Here is an 18,928-nt window from a genome sequence, read left to right as displayed (position 1 = left end):
CACACCTGAACGCCATTGTATGTTTCACCTTTGAATGAAGCCTTGTAATCTGCAGGCATGACACACATCACCACTTTGCCAGAGCACAGGTTTTCCCAGGACACCTTTACTGGGAAGATAACTTCTTTGAAAAGGGCCAAATTTCTTTTATTTAAAAAAAAAAAAAGTCTTTTAATATAAATTCAGTTAGATAATCTTCTTCCACTTCCTGAGTTATATTTCTTTTTTAAAAAATATTTATTTTGAAAGAGAGAGAGAACACGCAAGTGTGAGCACGAGCAGGGTTGGGGCAGAGAGAGAGAGAGAGAGAATCCTGAGCAGGTTCTGCGCTATCAGCACAGAGCCTGTCTCGGGGCTCCATCTCACGAACTTTGAGATAATGAGCTGAAATCAGGGTCTGATGCTTAACAGACTGAGCCACCCAGGCACTCCCTCTGGGTTATATTTCTTTAAATCTTATTCCAAATTAAATTTTCTCTGTATGTTATAAATGTAAGTCCTTGTTGTAAAACCATTATTTATATATCCTTGTATCTCCTTCTCTGTTTTTTTTTTAATTAAAAAAATACATTTTTTACTTTTTTTATTCATTTTTAAGAGACAGAGACAGAGCACGAGTTGGGGAGGGGCAGAGAGAGAGAAGGAGACACAGAATCTTGAAGGAGGCTCTGGGCTCTGAGCTGTCAGGACAGAGCCTGACGTGGAGTCCAAACTCACAAACCATGAGATCATGACCTGAGCTGAAGTTGGTTAAGTGTCCAACTGAACCACCCAGACGCCCTTAAAATTGCTTTAAAAAATGTTTCTATTTATTTTTAAGACAGACAGACAGACAGACAGAGAGCATGCGTGGGGGAGGGGCAGAGAGAGAGGAAGACCCAGAATTTGAAGCAAGCTCCAGGCTCTGAGCTGTCAGCACAAGTCCAACATGGGGCTTGAGCTCATGAGCTGCAAGATCATGACCTGAGCCAAAGTCAGATGCTTAACTGAATGAGCCACCTAGGCACCCACTTCCCTTGGTTTCAAGTGTCATCTTTATGCAGATAAAATATAATATGTTTACTTATTTTGTTACTAATTTTCAAACCTGCTATATATACTGAAGGGGAATAGCTACAAGAGCTGGAGAAAGACATCTGAATATCTGTTGTATTTTGCTTTACTTTGTTTTACTTTGCACTCTGTCAGCCGTCATTTTCACCAGTAAAACATGGCAAGAAGGGCTACAACATTCTGGCTTCTCCTGAAGAATTAAAAGCTTCTATTTTATGATACAAGGAGCTGTCAAACTATTACCAATTTGTTCCTGAACATTATAACAATCATGTGTCCCAGATTTAGAAGAGGGGAAGATATTCCTTTCTGATTTAAAATATTCAGTACTGTTGCGCCATAAGCACATTTTTAATTTCCAGGCATTGCATTCTAACTTCTGGTTTAGAAAATATGATCAGAGGGGCACCTAGGTGGCTCAGTTGGTTAAGCATCTGACTCTTGATTTTGGGTTAGGTCATGATCTCACAGTTCCTAAGATTGAGCCCCTTGCATCAGGCTCTGTGCTGACAGCACAGAGCCTGCTTGGGATATTCTCTCTTTCTCTCCCCACCCCCTCCCCTGCTCATGCTCTCTCTCTCTCTCTCAAAACAAACAAACAAACAAACAAACCAACCAACCAACCAACCAACCAAAAAATAGATCAGAGAGCTAGAGAAGGCAGTGTTTTGATTCCAGAAGAGATCATTCACATTATATTCTGTTTTATGTGAATGGTACCTCCTGAAGCTCTGTAACATACTGGTACTTTTCCTACTACAAACACTCATAAATGGTAGATATAATAAAGTGAACATTCTTTCCCAAAGCAAGGCTATGTTTACCACAAAGTAGAGCCAGGAAAAAAATTAAAAGGTCAGCATGTTCTGAAGTTCTTGCTCTGAGTGAGCGAAGGGATTGTCAATCTTAATGATTAGCAATTAGCTTTAATTTAGTCCACTAGAGGGATAGGGCATGAAGCCTTAGGATCTTGAGAGGCAGTGAGTTGGAACTAAGGACCCCTCATAAAGCTCTGAAAGGACAACAACATTAGGTAAAAGGGGGTCTAAAAAAAATCAACCCACTGGCAAGAAAGTTTGTCTATCTTACTCTAGAAGGTTGGGGGTCAGAGAATAGAGGACTCTCCCCTAAGAATCTGTAACATTGTGAGGTGTGGGATCCAAATTTACAATTCCTCAAAATTAGGTTTCAGCAGGTGATATCCTTGAGTTACTTGGCAGAAGCAAACACAAAACCCCTCAGAAATGGTACAACCTCAACCCAGGACATTTAGAATTCTCATAAAGAAAATTTTACCAACAGTGTGCTTGTAGCCAAAGTTATTGAGAAATGAAAATGACAGAAATCACAACTTGCAAAACCAACTTTTTCAATAGCAGCTCTACTGAAAACCATGTCTTCTAGAAAAGACAAGCCACTTTCTGAAATACAGACTGTTTCAATAACCAGCTTCACTGAGTGAAAAAGTCTAACAAGGCCCTGCTTGTGACCTCCCATCCTAAAACCACTCTATGGAAAATTCTTTTCCAATAGTCTTTCGAAACCCAAGTGCTCAAACTACTTGGGGAGTTCATTTGATGAAATCCATTTGGTCAGTAACTCCCTAGCCTAGCAAATTTCTAATACACTCAGTTTTGTCTTTTCTTTTTATTTCTATTTACTTTATTCCTTTCTTTAAAATTTTCTTTTTTCTTTTTATTGTTATTTTAATGTTTACTTATTTATTTTGAGAGAGAAAAAGAGAGCATGCAACATGCTCAGCCTGAAGCAGGACTCAATCTCAGGACCGAGAGACTACAACCTGAGCCAGTATCAAGAGTCAGATGCTTAACGGACTGAGCCACCCAGGTGCCCCTTAAATTTTCTTTTTAATCATAATTGTATTTTTTGGTGGCATCTTATGAGAGGCTTCAACAGACCAAAACACTTGAGGGAATAATCCACCATGAGTAAGAATTAGCAGCCTCAATAAATAACAGAATTAAATGCCCAAGAACTTCACATAATAGAATTATATGATTAAAACCATAGCTCCTGGGTATTCTGTAGGGCCACTGTGAAAAAGACTGGACTTCAATTTTGAATTCCTTCAAGTTTGTACTAATCTGCAGTCATGCTACTGCGCACACTTGTCATTTTTTCTTTTATACAACCTCTATTGGTTGAATTCTTCCCCATCCCTTAAGACCTAGCATAGACGTTACCTCCTCCAGAAAGTCTTCCTTGATTTCTTTAACTAGCTATGATCATTCATTTTTTATTAATTCCTATAACTTCTTGTGTCTCTTATGATAGTCTTCATATTTTGCTTTATATAGGAATTATGTCTGCCTCAATGCTTTCCTGCCAAAGGTAAATTGCTCAAATTTTGTAGGATATCATCAAATATAAACATTTACCTATTGACAACACTTTAGATAGCTATGACCAAACACCATAGTAATGGGGTCAAAACCAATACTTTCTTTAGATTGTTAACACAAGATGACCTGATCAAAGACTATTTAGTAGAATGGCCAATAAGGCATGTCAGAATCTACTGATGTTCTAAAGACAGATTTCTATCTCCATATTCACCACCGCACTAATAATAATCATTTATATGTCATAAATTGTTAATGGCCTTAATATATATTATTTCGTTTTCATTTTTGCCACAATCCTCTAAGGTAGAGAATATTATCTTCACTTTATAGATAGGAAATAGGAGGCCGAGAGAGGTCTGAGGTCACATGGCAAATTCAGGGTATACTAGCTCTAGAAACAAATTCTTATGTTCAACCCTAGGTTCTTTTCACTGTCCTGAATTACCTTTCCAAAGCACTCAGCACATCAAGCTTTAGCAAGGACAACCTTAAGCCAGAGCTGGTCCTACCTAAACTGATTTCTCTACAACTTACCTGCCATTCATCACCACCATTACAGAACGGTTGTTGACATCATTGTCATTTTGGTGCCTTTTCTAAAATTACACAAGAAAATGTTCAGGAAATGGGAAAAGAGTAAATTGCATGTAGAAGGTTAATAGTTTAATATTTTGAAATATTACCCAATGTACTTCTTATTTATAACTTTTCTTTACCTCCCAAAGCCTTTCTACCATTAAAACCAGGGTAAGAGGCTGATTGTCTCAGAGAAGATGGGAAGAAGGTCAGAAAAAGAACCAAGGGAGAAGAAAGAGACAAAATCTTGGTTTTAAATATCAAAAGCCAAAGCCTGGGGGAATGAGAACAAATAATTTAGTCAAAAGTCACAGAGGAGAGAATGAAAAATGATGGACAGGACTAGAGTCTCACACACCTTGGTAGGAGCAGGGAAAGTTAAGAATTCTCAAACTTTCCCCCACCATAGTCAACATATAGAAGCTTCTACAGTAGATGCAATAAGGAAAGAGCAACAAAGATCTTCTATTCAAAGACCAAATAGAAGAGGGACCAATACAGAGCATGTACTGATGCTCACATGAATCTTCTACTTCCAATTGAGATTACTCCCTGGGAAAACGGCAGGACTATGAAAAGGGCAGAGAGAATCTTGAATTTGTCAGAATGCTTATCTTAAAGAAACTGAATTCTAACCCAGAAGTAACTGGGTTATCCTGAATTGGCAAATCTAGCTTTCAGCTCTCAATCAAAAAGGTTCGGGATGGCGGGGTGGTAGTTGTGAGTTATACTGAGTTCAGTTATAGAGAAATAAAGTTACATTTTTTGCACATCTGAATTGTGACTAAACAACCACTACATGGCTAATTCTGGGTTTAAAAGAGTTGCAGAGTTAAAAGTCTAAAGAAACATCCTGCTTGCAAAGTTTGGTCTAAAAATCTATTCTGGTGGGGCACCTGGGTGGCTCAGTCAGCTGAGCGTCTGACTTTGGCTCAGGTCATGATCTCGCGTTTCCTGAGTTCAAGCCCCACATCGGGCTCTGTGCTGACAGCTCAGAGCCTGGAGCCTGCTTCAGATTCTGTGTCTCCCCCTCTCTCTGCCCCTCCCCTGCTTGTGCTCTCTCTCTGTCTCTCAAAAAATGAATAAATGTTAAAAAAAAATTTTAAAATCCATTCTGGCAAAATCAGAAGGACTCTCTGAGGGAAGATGGAGGCAGGTCAACAGGTCTGACTTTCTAAATCCCACTAGCAGACCTGGTACTGGGGCGGTATGCTGACTATTTGATGTTGTAAGGAGCAAAGAGGATGCCAAGCAGCACTCGTTGGAAGCCAGTTTTTCCCTCCAAGGCCAGGAAAGGAGTTGGCCTCTGTTTATGTTGTGAAGTGCTCTAAAACCAGAGAGTTCCTAGCTGAGCATCCCTGACAGAAGTGAAAACTGGAAAGGGAAATAGGGAGAGCTAGAGAGGAGAAGGGGAATGTGGAAAGGGGAGAAGAAAAATAAGAACAGGGCAATGAGGGAGGAGTGGACAGGGAGGAAGGGAAGAGGAATATAAAACTTGGAGAAGGAGGAATGGAGGAAGAAAGATGAGAGCAAACTCAGAGAAAGCAAAGTGAAGGAAGAGGGGGGTTATTAAAAAGGAAATGGAAGGAAGCCCCGAAAAGGGGCTAAATGGTGGCACTGGAAGACACAGAAAGGCCTTGCACTGCCCCTTTCTGGCCATGCATAGACTATCAATCTTGAGGCAAAGGGAATTACATTTTCTTCTGGGATGGTTAAGGAAGCAAGGAAAGGAAACATCTCTTTTAATTCAGTGCTTCTTCCTAGCACTAGGTAGTTCTGGGAAGTCCCTTTTGACCCCCCAGCCAGACTAGGTCAGTGAAACACTAGAGGCCCAGGAAGCCACTTCACCATGTCATCGATGGCATCCTTCACTGCTGTTATGGACAACACCACCATCAGGGGGATCACAGTTGTGTACCATGCCAAGGAGGAGATCTGGGGAATCAACTGTGAGAGGGAAGGAGGGAGAAACTTAGGTTAGAAAGCTTAAAGGACAATGTATTTCACCTCAGCACCACCCCCACCACTTTCACCTCCACAGGTTCATAATGATTTCAACTATCATAGTTGTTTTTCACTGTTGTGGAAATATAAGTAATATAATATAGGAGTAAATATAAATAAACAACTCCCAAGAAAGGATGAAAGAAGAGGATATGGTAAGTTGCCACCCATCTGTACTGAACTTCACTACTTTTGTCTTGATGACAAAGGGCTATTTCTCCTCTGATAATGAAGGTTCTGGCAAGGAGCTGTAGGGGCTGGGAGATAAAAGTGGACATCGGAAAACCATATCCCATCCCTCAGCACAAGGGGAAATGAGAAAATCTGTCCCTCTCTCCTAATTTGGGCCGACCCTGCCCTGCTTCCTTGCCCTGTGCTTGTATTCTTATGTTCTAAATCATTCTCTTTTCTCAGAATTCCTCTCTGTTAGCTTTCTGTCAGGGAGGCTGGGACAACAAATGAGGAATGGGGTTGTAACTATGGTTGGGGTAAAGAGTCTGTGGCCTGCTGGGTCAAGCTGAAGTGTGGCCATGCAGCCATGATGAGGGAGCTCCCCTTCCTTGGGATTCAGTGAACTTGTCCTACTCTATAGGACCAGCCTGACATTCCAGCCCATTCATTTGCTGGTTATCCAAAGAGACATTTCTCAGTTTAGGGAGGGGAAGAACTGATTACACAACCAGTCCCCAGAGATACTGATAAAGTGCTCTGTGGAAAAGGCCCCCAAAGTCAATACCTGGAGGAACAGCAAAACGAGGAAATATGCATTTGCAAGTCTCTGGAATTGTTCAAATAGGTTTAGGGGCAAGAAGTTAAAGACATTATATCTTGAGGTCTTGATGGTATTGTTCTGCAAGTAAAAGAAAACAAGTGCAATTAGAGGAACAAAAGACTCCACCTCCTAATCTTAACAAAAAAGACCAAAACCACTCCTTGAAACAGGAAAAAGCCATAGTTCCTCCACCATAGGGTGAGTGGGAAGGGGGGAAGAAGTGTTTGTCCCCTACTTTTCTTTGAGACCTAGAGAATGCAAAGAAGGCAAGGCTGATCAATATGGGATTATTCTGAGGCACAGAATTCTTTCTTTATTGATGCTATTAATAATAATGATAATAAAATCAACAATAAAACTTACATTTATTGAATATTTACTACATGCAAGGCACTATTCTAAGCATTTTATGTGTAGCAGTTTATTTAATCCTCATAACAACCCTCTGAGGAGAGTACTACATGATCACATTTTTGAGGATGAGGAAATTGAGGCACTGAGGTGAAGTTATTTGCCCAAGACCACATAGTTAGTTGCCGAGTTGGGACTATGCTGTCCCCTGAATCCCATAGACATCCAAATGCCTTCCTTTCATAGAATCAGAGATCCTTTAGTGTCATCTTATGGGTGACTCTCTGGTCCTCCTTAGCCCTAAAAAGCAAGTCTGCCATTTGTATAGAGCTCTCTAATGAAGTTTTTCTAAGCCTGGCAAACTCAGTTTGGTGTGCTTTTACATATTGCTTTCAATGCTGAAGGATGTCAGATGCCAAAAGCAAATTACTCTTTCAACCTTAGCCCACTGGAGGTTCCTACAGTGGTCCCTATGGGAAGACACTTGCCTTTTACTTGTCCTGAGAGAGTCTGAATAGTTGTGGTTTATATGATTTTGCTGTGTGAAAATGAGAACTTGCTCCCTTCTCAATCCCGATCTCAGGATGTTGACAGGACCATCTTACTTTCTACCTTTGTGTCTTCAATCATGCGACTTAAGATGTTAGAACTTGAATAGCTCAAGAAAAGCAAAAGAATGAGACCAAACAATTTCCTAAGGATAGGGCTTCTCCCTACCTCCTCCATCTATAAGGCCAAAACAAAAGGAAAACCCACATGCAGTCGTGAAGTACAGATATTGCTCAAGTATGAAGAATCTTGCTGGAATCTGCCTTGGGAAAGCACCAGAGGCCTTCTCTTGGAGAATTAAAACGACTTAGTCCTAAGGTCAAAACTTGACCAGCAAGCCTAGATCCATTATTCAGTCAAGACTCACCCATGTATTTCCTTAGGGAAGAGAAGTTTGTCATAGAGCTTAGGAGTTTAGAGATCTTAGTTAGAAACTAAGATTTCTTTGGTGTTTTCTCCATAATTTTCTAGTTAATAATCAGTCAAACACTATAGATTTCTCAAGGCTTGCTCTGTTTATAGCCCTATTCTGGGCTCTACTAGTGGAGGCTGAAAAAAATTAAAGATCTATCCCAGAGAAGCTCATAGTTCTGTCTTGAATGAAGTTCTAATTAAATGATCGCTATCAGCCTTTCTAACCCTGAGAATATGCTATTCTAACATGGAAAAAGTTTTCTTTGATCATGAAATACTCGGACTTTCTCAGTGTCTAAGTCCAGATGGTTCTGATACTTGGAACCGAAGATCTTTTGATCTTTTGCCTTGCTGTAGCAGCTGGCCTTCACTACCGATTTTCCATTTGATTTTATAGCTGATTAATGTATTTAGGTTTCTACTCACTTTGTAGCACTTGTTTAGCAAACAAAGACAAAAGCCTTGCTGATTCTGTCTCAAGACAGAAATATCAGTACTTCTTTACTAACTTGGTAACTAGAGTATTTTGCTCTACTTTTAAATGCCAGGCCAGAAGTGGTATCTAAAGAATGTAGAACATCTGCTTACCTATGAGTTTCTTCAGTGTTTTGTTTTGTTTTGTTTTGTTTTTTGTCAGATGTGATAAAATTTAAGCATAACAGAGGTGGTAGATTTTGGTTTGGGCTATTTGTGCAGTGAGACCTGCCTGTTGGCTAAATGGGGGAATAGATAACATAAGGCCAAAGCCATAATGGGGATCAGTAGTTGAGGGTTGAGGAGAGGAAAAGGAGTAGGAATGGAAGAGAGTAGAAAAATAGGAGAAAAATGAGCAATGGGCCGTGGAAATGAAATGGTTGTTAAATATATAAGAATAGGTCAGATCTGCTTATTAATTCAGCATATATGTATCAAATGCCATTATGTGCCAAATATTGCGATGCAAACTGGGGATGCAGAAATGAATGAGACTTATATCCTTTCTTCAAGGGGCTATAGTTTCTTGGACAAAGAGAGTTAACATTCACAAGTATATCTAACTCCCATAACCACCATGTAAGGTGAACATTATCAGGCCCTTTTCATAGAGGGAATTCAAGATCAGAGAAGGTAAAAAAAACATGCCTAAAAATGCAAGGTTAGTAAGGAGTACAGCTGTGCTCAAAAGCAGGTCTGTCTGATGCCAAAACCTAGCTTCACTGCTCTATAGTGCCTCTTATACATGCCTAGAAGGTAGAAAGGGGGGAAATCTGCTTCCATGGCCATACTCTGAACACTGTTATTATCCAGAACCTAACTCAGAAATCATAAACTAAAAACATTGCTTATATAACTGTAAATATCTAGAAACAATCCAAATGTCAATTTGTAAGGAACTGGTAACCTAAACTATGCTAAATCTGCATAGGAAATACTACGCAGGTGAAAAAAGAAAAAAAAGAAAAAGCTATTATGAAAGCATCTTGACAACTTAGGGTTCAGAATAGTGTAAGAAAGGGGCACCTGGGTGGCTCAGTTGGTTAAGTGACCAACTTTGGCTCAGGTCATGATCTCGTGGTTTGTGAGTTTGAGCCCTGCATCGGGCTCTGTGCTGACAGCTCAAAGCCTGGAGCCTGCTTCAGATTCTGTGACTCTCTCTCTCTCCCTGCCCCTTTCCTGCTCATGCTCTTTCTCTCTCAAAAATAAATAAACGTTAAAAAAAATAGTGTAAGAAAGTGGATTTGCTTTCTTTTTTTTTTTTTTTTTTTTTTTTTTTTTAACATTTATTTATTTTTGGGACAGAGGGAGACAGAGCATGAACGGGGGAGGGGCAGAGAGAGAGGGAGACACAGAATCGGAAACAGGCTCCAGGCTCTGAGCCATCAGCCCAGAGCCCGACGCGGGGCTCGAACTCACGGACCGCGAGATCGTGACCTGGCTGAAGTCGGACGCTTAACCGACTGCACCACCCAGGCGCCCCAAGGATTTGCTTTCTTTACACAAAGCACTGAATTCCTAAGAAAGTAATAAAAGTGATTCCCTATAGGGGGCAGATGTGGGCAAGGATAGGTGCTGATGTATGAATTTTAAATACATAACTTTTATGAGCTATTCATAAATAAATAAGTGAAAAATGAACAGTCCAATAAAAAATGGGCAAAGGTCATTAACAGGTAGTTTCCATAAAAAGAAATAAAAAAGGTTAATTAACATGAAAAGATTATTGAACTCACTCGAAATTAAGGAAAGATAGAGAACAAAATGTTTTTTCATTCAAGAGCCTGGCAAAGATGAAAAAGATTGATAATACCTAGTTGGGCAGGAATATGGAAAAACAAGCAGTCTCTACTGTAGGTAGAAATATAAATGGATATAATCTTTTCAGAGAGAAGTCTGACATTGTGCATCACAATTTTTACTGTGTTTTCTTTTGGTCCAGCCAACTCACTTCTAGGAAATTCTCGTAAGATATATTCATATAAATGTGCCAAAATATACGTATAATGGTGTTCATTCAGATAAATGGTTTGCCATTTATCATAGCAAAACACTGGAGACTATTTTTTGTTTTTTTGGAGGGGGCACCTGGCTATGAATGGAAACATTTTATTTTAAGGTTTATTTATTTTTGAGAGAGAGAGACAGAGAGAGAGAGACACACACAATGTGAAGCTGGCTTCCGGCTCTAAGCTGTCAGCACAGAGCCTGATGGAGGGCTCGAACTCATGAACCATGAGATCATGACCTGAGCTGAAGACAGATACCTAACTGAGCCACCCAGGCACCCCTGAATGGAAACATTTTTAATGTTCATCAATAGGAGACTGGTTAAGCAAATTAAGGTATATTGATAAGAGTGGAAAACCATGCCACTATTAAATGTATTGGGTAGATCTATATGTATTGTCATAGATAGATGGGTAAGTGGAAAATAAAGTTGAACTATGGTTTCATTTGTGTAAGAAGCAACTATAGCATCTCTTTGCTAGAAGTGACATATGAAACCCCAAATCTGAGATCTATTCTCTCCTGAGCCTGGGTCATTAGAACTAATTTTGGTTGTTCTAAGACCTCACTGTACCAGCCCTTGTTGTATAGAAGTTTGAAAGTAGAATCTATGCTGTAGGATCTACATCTACAATGAATTCATGCCCCACTCACAAAGTGGAATATTAGAGAATACCAGCCCCCTTCTGAAGTAACTGGAGGCCCGATACTCACAGGATATCCAAACCTAGTATTGAATTCTCTGTTGTTGGCTTGCAGATATCTCTCTCGTTCTGAAAGAGAAGAGAGAAATGATAAGGATAGCCCTCTAAAGATCAGCCTGGGATGCTGACCACCAGTGAAGACTTCACTAAATCGTCACACTTTCTCACTGAGGATTATGTCTACAAATGGGATTTTCCTGGGGTGTCTGGGTGGCTCAGTCAGTTGAGTGTCTGACTTTGGCTCAGGGCATGGTCTCAAGTTCATAAGTTTGAGCCCTGCATCAGGTTCACTGTTGTCAGGGCAGAGCCTGCTTCAGATCCTCTGTCCCTCTCTGCTCCCCGCCCCATCAAAAATAAATACACATTAAAAAAATTCAATGGGATTTTCTTTCTATTTGAAGAATCAAGAAACACAATAAAAATAAAAATCCTTAAGTGTTAAAGTTTTCTGGAGGCAAAATGACAACAAACTTTTGAGGACTTTTCCACCATGAATGCCTCTAGTAATTCTAGATTTTGTCTCCACAGACAATAGGATGGCCTGTACCAACATCACTGCTAAAGACAGAAACTCAGCCCTCTCTTACCAGTCAGTTCCAGCACCTTATTTTAAGGTATCTGAAGTTCTTCCCAAGGCAGTTTTACCTAAACTTGCTAATGAAATTTAAATCCATAAATTATTAATGAGCATCTATTGCACACAGGCCAGTGTGTCTGAAGCTGTGAGGGGATAAAAAGATGAGTAAGACACGGTCCCTGACTTTTAAGGGACCTGAAGTTTAGTGGGAGTGCGACTGATAACTACAACACATGCCAAAATCATCATATCAACATACAGAGGTGTTACGCACTATTTCAAATTGTGAGCCCATTACTGTTATGAAAACTCTTCAGATAGATTTTATTAATAGATATTTTTTGTCCTGAGTGAAACATTCCTATAGTCTCTTCAATTCTGCATTAGTTCAATAAGCATTTACTAAGTTCTTGCCAGGTGTCAGGCTTCATGCTAGGTCCTAGGGTTACATTATTCCTGATCATACTGGGATTCCTATTCCTAAAGGGGGAAGACAAACATTAAAAAAAATTCAATCTAATGTAAAAGCAGTGATATAGGTAAGAATAGGGTGTTGCGGTGCACAGAAGAGAAGAAAGTAAAGGAAAGTAGGATATGGAAGTGTTTCTAGAGGAGAAAATATCTTAATTATTTAAATGAATATGGTATGAGTGTTTCCCAATTTTCTTGAGCTTGAATGGTATATATACCAAACAACCCAGAATTTGGCCTGAAGAGGTGGCACTGCTGCTAAGCTTTCTACACTTAGTGCTCCTAGAAATTCCCAGACTGTTTCCACAGAATTTGTCTCCTCAGAGAGTGGGTTCTAGCAACCCATCTGCTTCCGAATTATACTGAGTATCTATTTTCTTCCAGCCCTCTAATGTCTTTGACTCATGGCTTCCAGAATTACAAAGAAATTTCCTTCTTTGGTTCTCAAAGATTCTTCCTCTAGGCTAGAGACTCCTACCTGACCTTGAATTCACTCACCTCATCCTTTAATAGAAGTCTCTGGCTCCAGGTCCTAGAAACTTAACACTGCAACTATTAAATTTTTTTTTTTTTGGAGATATAACTCACATAAAATTCACCACCCTAAATTGTACAATACAGTGGTTTTTAGTATATTGATGAGGCTATGCAATCATCACCACTAATTCCAGAACATTTTCATCACCCCCAAAAGGCCCCCCAAAACCCATACTTCTAAGTCCTTCATTTCCCCAGTCCCTGGCAAACACTAATCTACTTTCTGTCTCTAGGGATTTTCCTATTCTGGATATTTCATATAAATAGAATAATATGTGGTCTACTGTGACTGGTTTCTTTCATTCAGCATAATATTTTCAAAGTTCATTCACATTACAGCATGTATTACTATCTCATTCTTTTTCATGACTGAATAATATTCTATTCTATGGACATGCTGCATTTATTTATCCATCATAAATATCTGGGTTTTTTCCATCTTTTGGCTATTATGAATAAAGCTGTTAAGAACATTTATTTGTGTACAAGTTTTTGTGTGGACGTTTTCATGTCTTTTGGATATATACATGGGAGTACAATTTCTGAGTCATATGGTAACTCTATGTTTAACTTTTTGAGGAACTGCAAAATGGTTTTTCACAGTAGCTGCACTATTTTACATTCCCACTCACAACATAGGAAAGTTATAATTTCTCCACATCCTCACCAATGCTTGTTATTGACTTTTTTTTTTTTAACTATCTGAATGGACATGAAGTAATATCTCACTGTGGTTTATTTTATTTTATTTTATTTTAGACAGAGAGAGAGAGAGAGCATGAGCAGGGGAGGGGCAGAGAGAGAAGGATAGGGAGAATCTTAAGCAGGTTCCACACTCAGCCACCCTGGGATCATGACCTGAGCCGAAATCAAGAGTCGAACGCTCAACCAACTGAGCCATACAGGCACTCCTCATTGTGCTTTTGATTTTCATTTCCCTAGACTAATGATGAAGTTGACTATGTTTTCATGTGCTTACTGAACATTTATATATTTTCTTTGGAGAAATGTCTGTTCAGATTCTTTGCCCATTTTTAAACTGGGTTGTCTTTAATAACTCTTAACTGAGTTATAAAAGTTCTTTACATATTCTGCATAAAAGTCAATTATTCCATATACAATTTGCAAATATTTTCTCCTACTCTGGTTTTTTTTTTTTTTTAATTTTATATATGAAATTTATTGACAAATTGGTTTCCATACAACACCCAGTGCTCATCCCAAAAGGTGCCCTCTTCAATACCCATCACCCACCCTCCCCTCCCTCCCACCCCCCATCAACCCTCAGTTTGTTCTCAGTTTTTAACAGTCTCTTATGCTTTGGCTCTCTCCCACTCTAACGTCCTTTTTTTTTTTTTTTTTTTTTTCCTTCCCCTCCCCCATGGGTTCCTGTTAAGTTTCTCAGGATCTACATAAGAGTGAAACCATATGGTATCTGTCTTTCTCTGTATGGCTTATTTCACTTAGCATCACACTCTCCAGTTCCATCCACGTTGCTACAAAAGGCCATATTTCATTTTTTCTCATTGCCACGTAGTATTCCATTGTGTATATAAACCACAATTTCTTTATCCATTCATCAGTTGATGGACATTTAGGCTCTTTCCATAATTTAGCTATTGTTGAGAGTGCTGCTATGAACATTGGGGTACAAGTGCCCCTATGCATCAGTACTCCTGTATCCCTTGGATAAATTCCTAGCAGTGCTATTGCTGGGTCATAGGGTAGGTCTATTTTTAATTTTCTGAGGAACCTCCACACTGCTTTCCAGAGCGGCTGCACCAATTTGCATTCCCACCAACAGTGCAAGAGGGTTCCCGTTTCTCCACATCCTCTCCAGCATCTATAGTCTCCTGATTTGTTCATTTTGGCCACTCTGACTGGCGTGAGGTGATACCTGAGTGTGGTTTTGATTTGTATTTCCCTGATAAGGAGCGACGCTGAACATCTTTTCATGTGCCTGTTGGCCATCTGGATGTCTTCTTTAGAGAAGTGTCTATTCATGTCTTCTGCCCATTTCTTCACTGGGTTATTTGTTTTTTGGGTGTGGAGTTTGGTGAGCTCTTTATAGATTTTAGATACTAGCCCTTTGTCCGATATATCATTTGCAAATATCTTTTCCCATTCCGTTGGTTGCCTTTTAGTTTTGTTGGTTGTTTCCTTTGCTGTGCAGGAGCTTTTTATCTTCATAAGGTCCCAGTAGTTCACTTTTGCTTTTAATTCCCTTGCCTTTGGGGATGTGTCGAGTAAGAGATTGCTACGGCTGAGGTCAGAGAGGTCTTTTCCTGCTTTCTCCTCTAGGGTTTTGATGGTTTCCTGTCTCACATTTAGGTCCTTTATCCATTTTGAGTTTATTTTTGTGAATGGTGTGAGAAAGTGGTCTAGTTTCAACCTTCTGCATGTTGCTGTCCAGTTCTCCCAGCACCATTTGTTAAAGAGACTGTCTTTTTTCCATTGGATGTTCTTTCCTGCTTTGTCAAAGATGAGTTGGCCATACGTTTGTGGGTCTAGTTCTGGGGTTTCTATTCTATTCCATTGGTCTATGTGTCTGTTTTTGTGCCAATACCATGCTGTCTTGATGATGACAGCTTTGTAGTAGAGGCTAAAGTCTGGGATTGTGATGCCTCCTGCTTTGGTCTTCTTCTTCAAAATTACTTTGGCTATTCGGGGCCTTTTGTGGTTCCATATGAATTTTAGGATTGCTTGTTCTAGTTTCGAGAAGAATGCTGGTGCAATTTTGATTGGGATTGCATTGAATGTGTAGATAGCTTTGGGTAGTATTGACATTTTGACAATATTTATTCTTCCAATCCATGAGCAGGGAATGTCTTTCCATTTCTTTAAATCTTCTTCAATTACCTTCATAAGCTTTCTATAGTTTTCAGCATACAGATCCTTTACATCTTTGGTTAGATTTATTCCTAGGTATTTTATGCTTCTTGGTGCAATTGTGAATGGGATCAGTTTCTTTATTTGTCTTTCTGTTGCTTCATTGTTAGTGTATAAGAATGCAACTGATTTCTGTACATTGATTTTGTATCCTGCAACTTTGCTGAATTCATGTATCAGTTCTAGCAGACTTTTGGTGGAGTCTATCGGATTTTCCATGTATAATATCATGTCATCTGCAAAAAGCGAAAGCTTGACTTCATCTTTGCCAATTTTGATGCCTTTGATTTCCTTTTGTTGTCTGATTGCTGATGCTAGAACTTCCAGCACTATGTTAAACAACAGCGGTGAGAGTGGGCATCCCTGTCGTGTTCCTGATCTCAGGGACAAAGCTCTCAGTTTTTCCCCGTTGAGGATGATGTTAGCTGTGGGCTTTTCATAAATGGCTTTTATGATTTTTAAGTATGTTCCTTCTATCCCGTCCTACTCTGGTTTTAAATGCCACTTTTACGGGAGTACCTGGGTGGCTCAGTCAGTTAAGTGACTGACTTCAGCTCAGGTCATGATCTCCTGGGTGTGTGAGCCCCATGCCAGACAGGCTCTGTGCTGACAGCTCAGAGCCTGGAGCCCACTTTGGATTCTATGTCTCCCTTTCTCTCTGCTCCTCCCCTGCTCACACACTCTCTCTCTCCTTTAAAAATAAGCATTCCATAAATAAATAAATAAATAAATAAATAAATAAATAAGCCATTTTTACAATGTACTACATTCTAACATATTGAATGTGATTCCAGGTTTTCTATCATGTTCTACTGTTCTACCCATCTTTTAAATTATATAACTTTTAATACAGGATAGTAAGTCTTCTATTTTTACTTTTTAAATGTTTGTTTACTTTTGAGATAGAGAGAGCCGGAGAGGGGCAGAGAGAGAGGGAGACAGAGGATCTGAAGTGGGCTCTGCACTGACAGCAGAGAGCCTAATGCAGGGTTCGAACTCATGAACTATGAGATCATGACCTGAGCTGAAGCCAGATGCTTAACTGACTGAGCCACCCAGGTTCTCCACAGGTCTTCTTTTTTAAAGTCTTCTTGGCTATTCTTGTCTATTTTCTCTTCTGGATAAACTTCAGAATAATTTTGTCCAGGTCCCTCAAAACTGGAGTTTTGATTAGAGACAAAGACAGAAAATTGTATTCACCAGAATTCTGGGGATGAATGAAAGTGGGCTATCAGATGTGGCAGAGCTACCCCCATGTGAAAAACAGTCAGGTCTGGGAAACGACACTGCTATTTCTCAGGAGGCTAAGATCATAGACTTTTTTTTTTTTAAGTTTTTATTTTAATTCCCGTTAGTTAACATACAGTGTTATATTAGTTTCAGGTATACAATATGCTGATTCGGCACTTCCATACATCACCCCCTACTCTTCACAAGTGCACTCCTGAATCCCATCATCTATTTAACCCATCCCTCTAATCACTTCCCCTCTGGTAACCATCAGTTTGTTCTCTATAGTTAAGAGTCTGTTGCCTGGGGTCTCTCTCTTTTTCCCTTTGCTCCTTTGTTTCTTAAATTCCACATATAAGTGAAGTCATATGGTACTTGCCTATCTCTGACTGCCTTATTTCACTTAGCATCTCTAGCTCCATCCATGTTGTTGCAAATGACAAGATTTCATTCTGTTTTTTTTATAGCTGATTAATATTCCTGTGTGTGTGTGTGTGTGTGTGTGTGTGTGTGTGTGTGTGTGTGTGTGTATTGCATCTTTCTTATCCATTCACCAACTGATGGACACTTGGGCTGCTTCCATATTTTTGGATATTGTAGATAATGCTATAAATACAGGGGTACATGTATCCCTTTGGATTAGTATTTTTGTATTCTTTGGGTACTCAATAGTGGAATTGCTGGATTGTAGGGTAGTTCTATTTTTAACTTTGAGGAAAAGTTTTCCATACTGTTTTCCAGAGTGACTGCAATGGATTGCATTCCTACCAACAGTGCACAAGGATTCCTTTTCTCCATATCCTCACCAATACCTGTTGTTTAGAACAGACTTTTGAAAAATAGCTGAGGAGACAGCCAATGATAAGACAAGGACTCTTATGGTTCTTCATGTAATTTCCTCTGTTCCTCCTTTAGTCATCAGCAGAAATTACCAAACAACATGAAGTCATAACATGAATAAAATTTAAAAAATTTTTTTAATGTTTATTTTTCTGAGAGAGAGAGAGAGAGAGAGACAGAGAGACAGAGAGACAGAGAGAGAGACAGAGAGTGAGACAGAGAGTGTGAGTTGGGGGAGAGGCAGAGAAAGAGGGAGACATAGAATCCAAAGCAGGCTCCAGGCTCTGAGCTGTCAGCACAGAGCCTGATGTGGGGCTTGAACCCACAAACCATGAGATCATGCCTGAGCCGAAGTCGACACCCAACCGAGCCACCAGGCGCCCCACATGAATAAAATTTCTTATAGAAAATACCTAAGGGGCCAAAGTCTGCACATTGGGCAGTGCAAAAATACAGATTTATGAGGAAGTTCAGGGATTTATATAAATTATGGGAAAGGTGAAACTGGGATGTTTAGCTGCTTTTGCCCTAGGATATGAGAGATTATACTGATTAACTGGGATGAATTGACATTTTTGCACTATTAGTCCCCCACTCAGTGACACACTATATATCCCAGTGAGGAAGAGAGTTGTTGGTGTACCCCTGGGAAGCCGCTCTTCTATGCATTGTGATCATACCTGTACAGTTACCTTGCTAGCAATGCATATGAGTCTTCCCTGGGCTAGGTTTACCATCTTTCTATGCGCCTTGTAGTATGTTCTACTCAACTAGTGCAATTCTTTCTCATTATTTCATTCCAATGTTTACAAGGATTATGTGAATAAAGATGGGGGAAGTTGAAACGGAACTGATAGGACCTTTTGCTGTGCCTTGTTTTGGCTAGTTAGTGGCTTATTTACAACTTTGTGATATAAGACTTTCAGCTAACCATTGTAGCTTAGGTTATCCAAAAAAAGTAGAACACGTATGGCTTAGATAATTTAGCTGCATATAGGATTTAGAGCTGCTGGTTGGCCTATACTATTTGTGCAGGGACATTTTCAGTGGCCCAGATAACTGCCCGATTAGGGGAGAGTACCAGGACAGCATTGGTGTTTCTACTAGTGTT

General features: G+C 39.6%; 1 protein-coding gene across 1 annotated transcript in view; it reads right to left on the bottom strand.

Moving 5' to 3' along the window:
* The window catches only part of LOC115499103 (phospholipid-transporting ATPase FetA-like), a 114,598-nt gene that overhangs the window by 55,903 nt on the left and 39,767 nt on the right, over window positions 1-18,928 (bottom strand). The window contains exons 3-6 of the mRNA XM_032595519.1: window positions 11,284-11,342; window positions 6,736-6,849; window positions 5,844-5,942; window positions 3,954-4,015 (exon numbers count right to left, since the gene is read on the bottom strand). Coding sequence (XP_032451410.1) covers window positions 3,954-4,015; window positions 5,844-5,942; window positions 6,736-6,849; window positions 11,284-11,342 — 334 coding nt within the window. The remainder of the gene's footprint in view (window positions 1-3,953; window positions 4,016-5,843; window positions 5,943-6,735; window positions 6,850-11,283; window positions 11,343-18,928) is intronic.

This window comes from Lynx canadensis, chromosome D4 (assembly GCF_007474595.2).
Source record: "Lynx canadensis isolate LIC74 chromosome D4, mLynCan4.pri.v2, whole genome shotgun sequence".
NCBI lineage: Eukaryota > Metazoa > Chordata > Mammalia > Carnivora > Felidae > Lynx > Lynx canadensis.
This window is presented reverse-complemented; position numbering and strand designations above follow the sequence as displayed.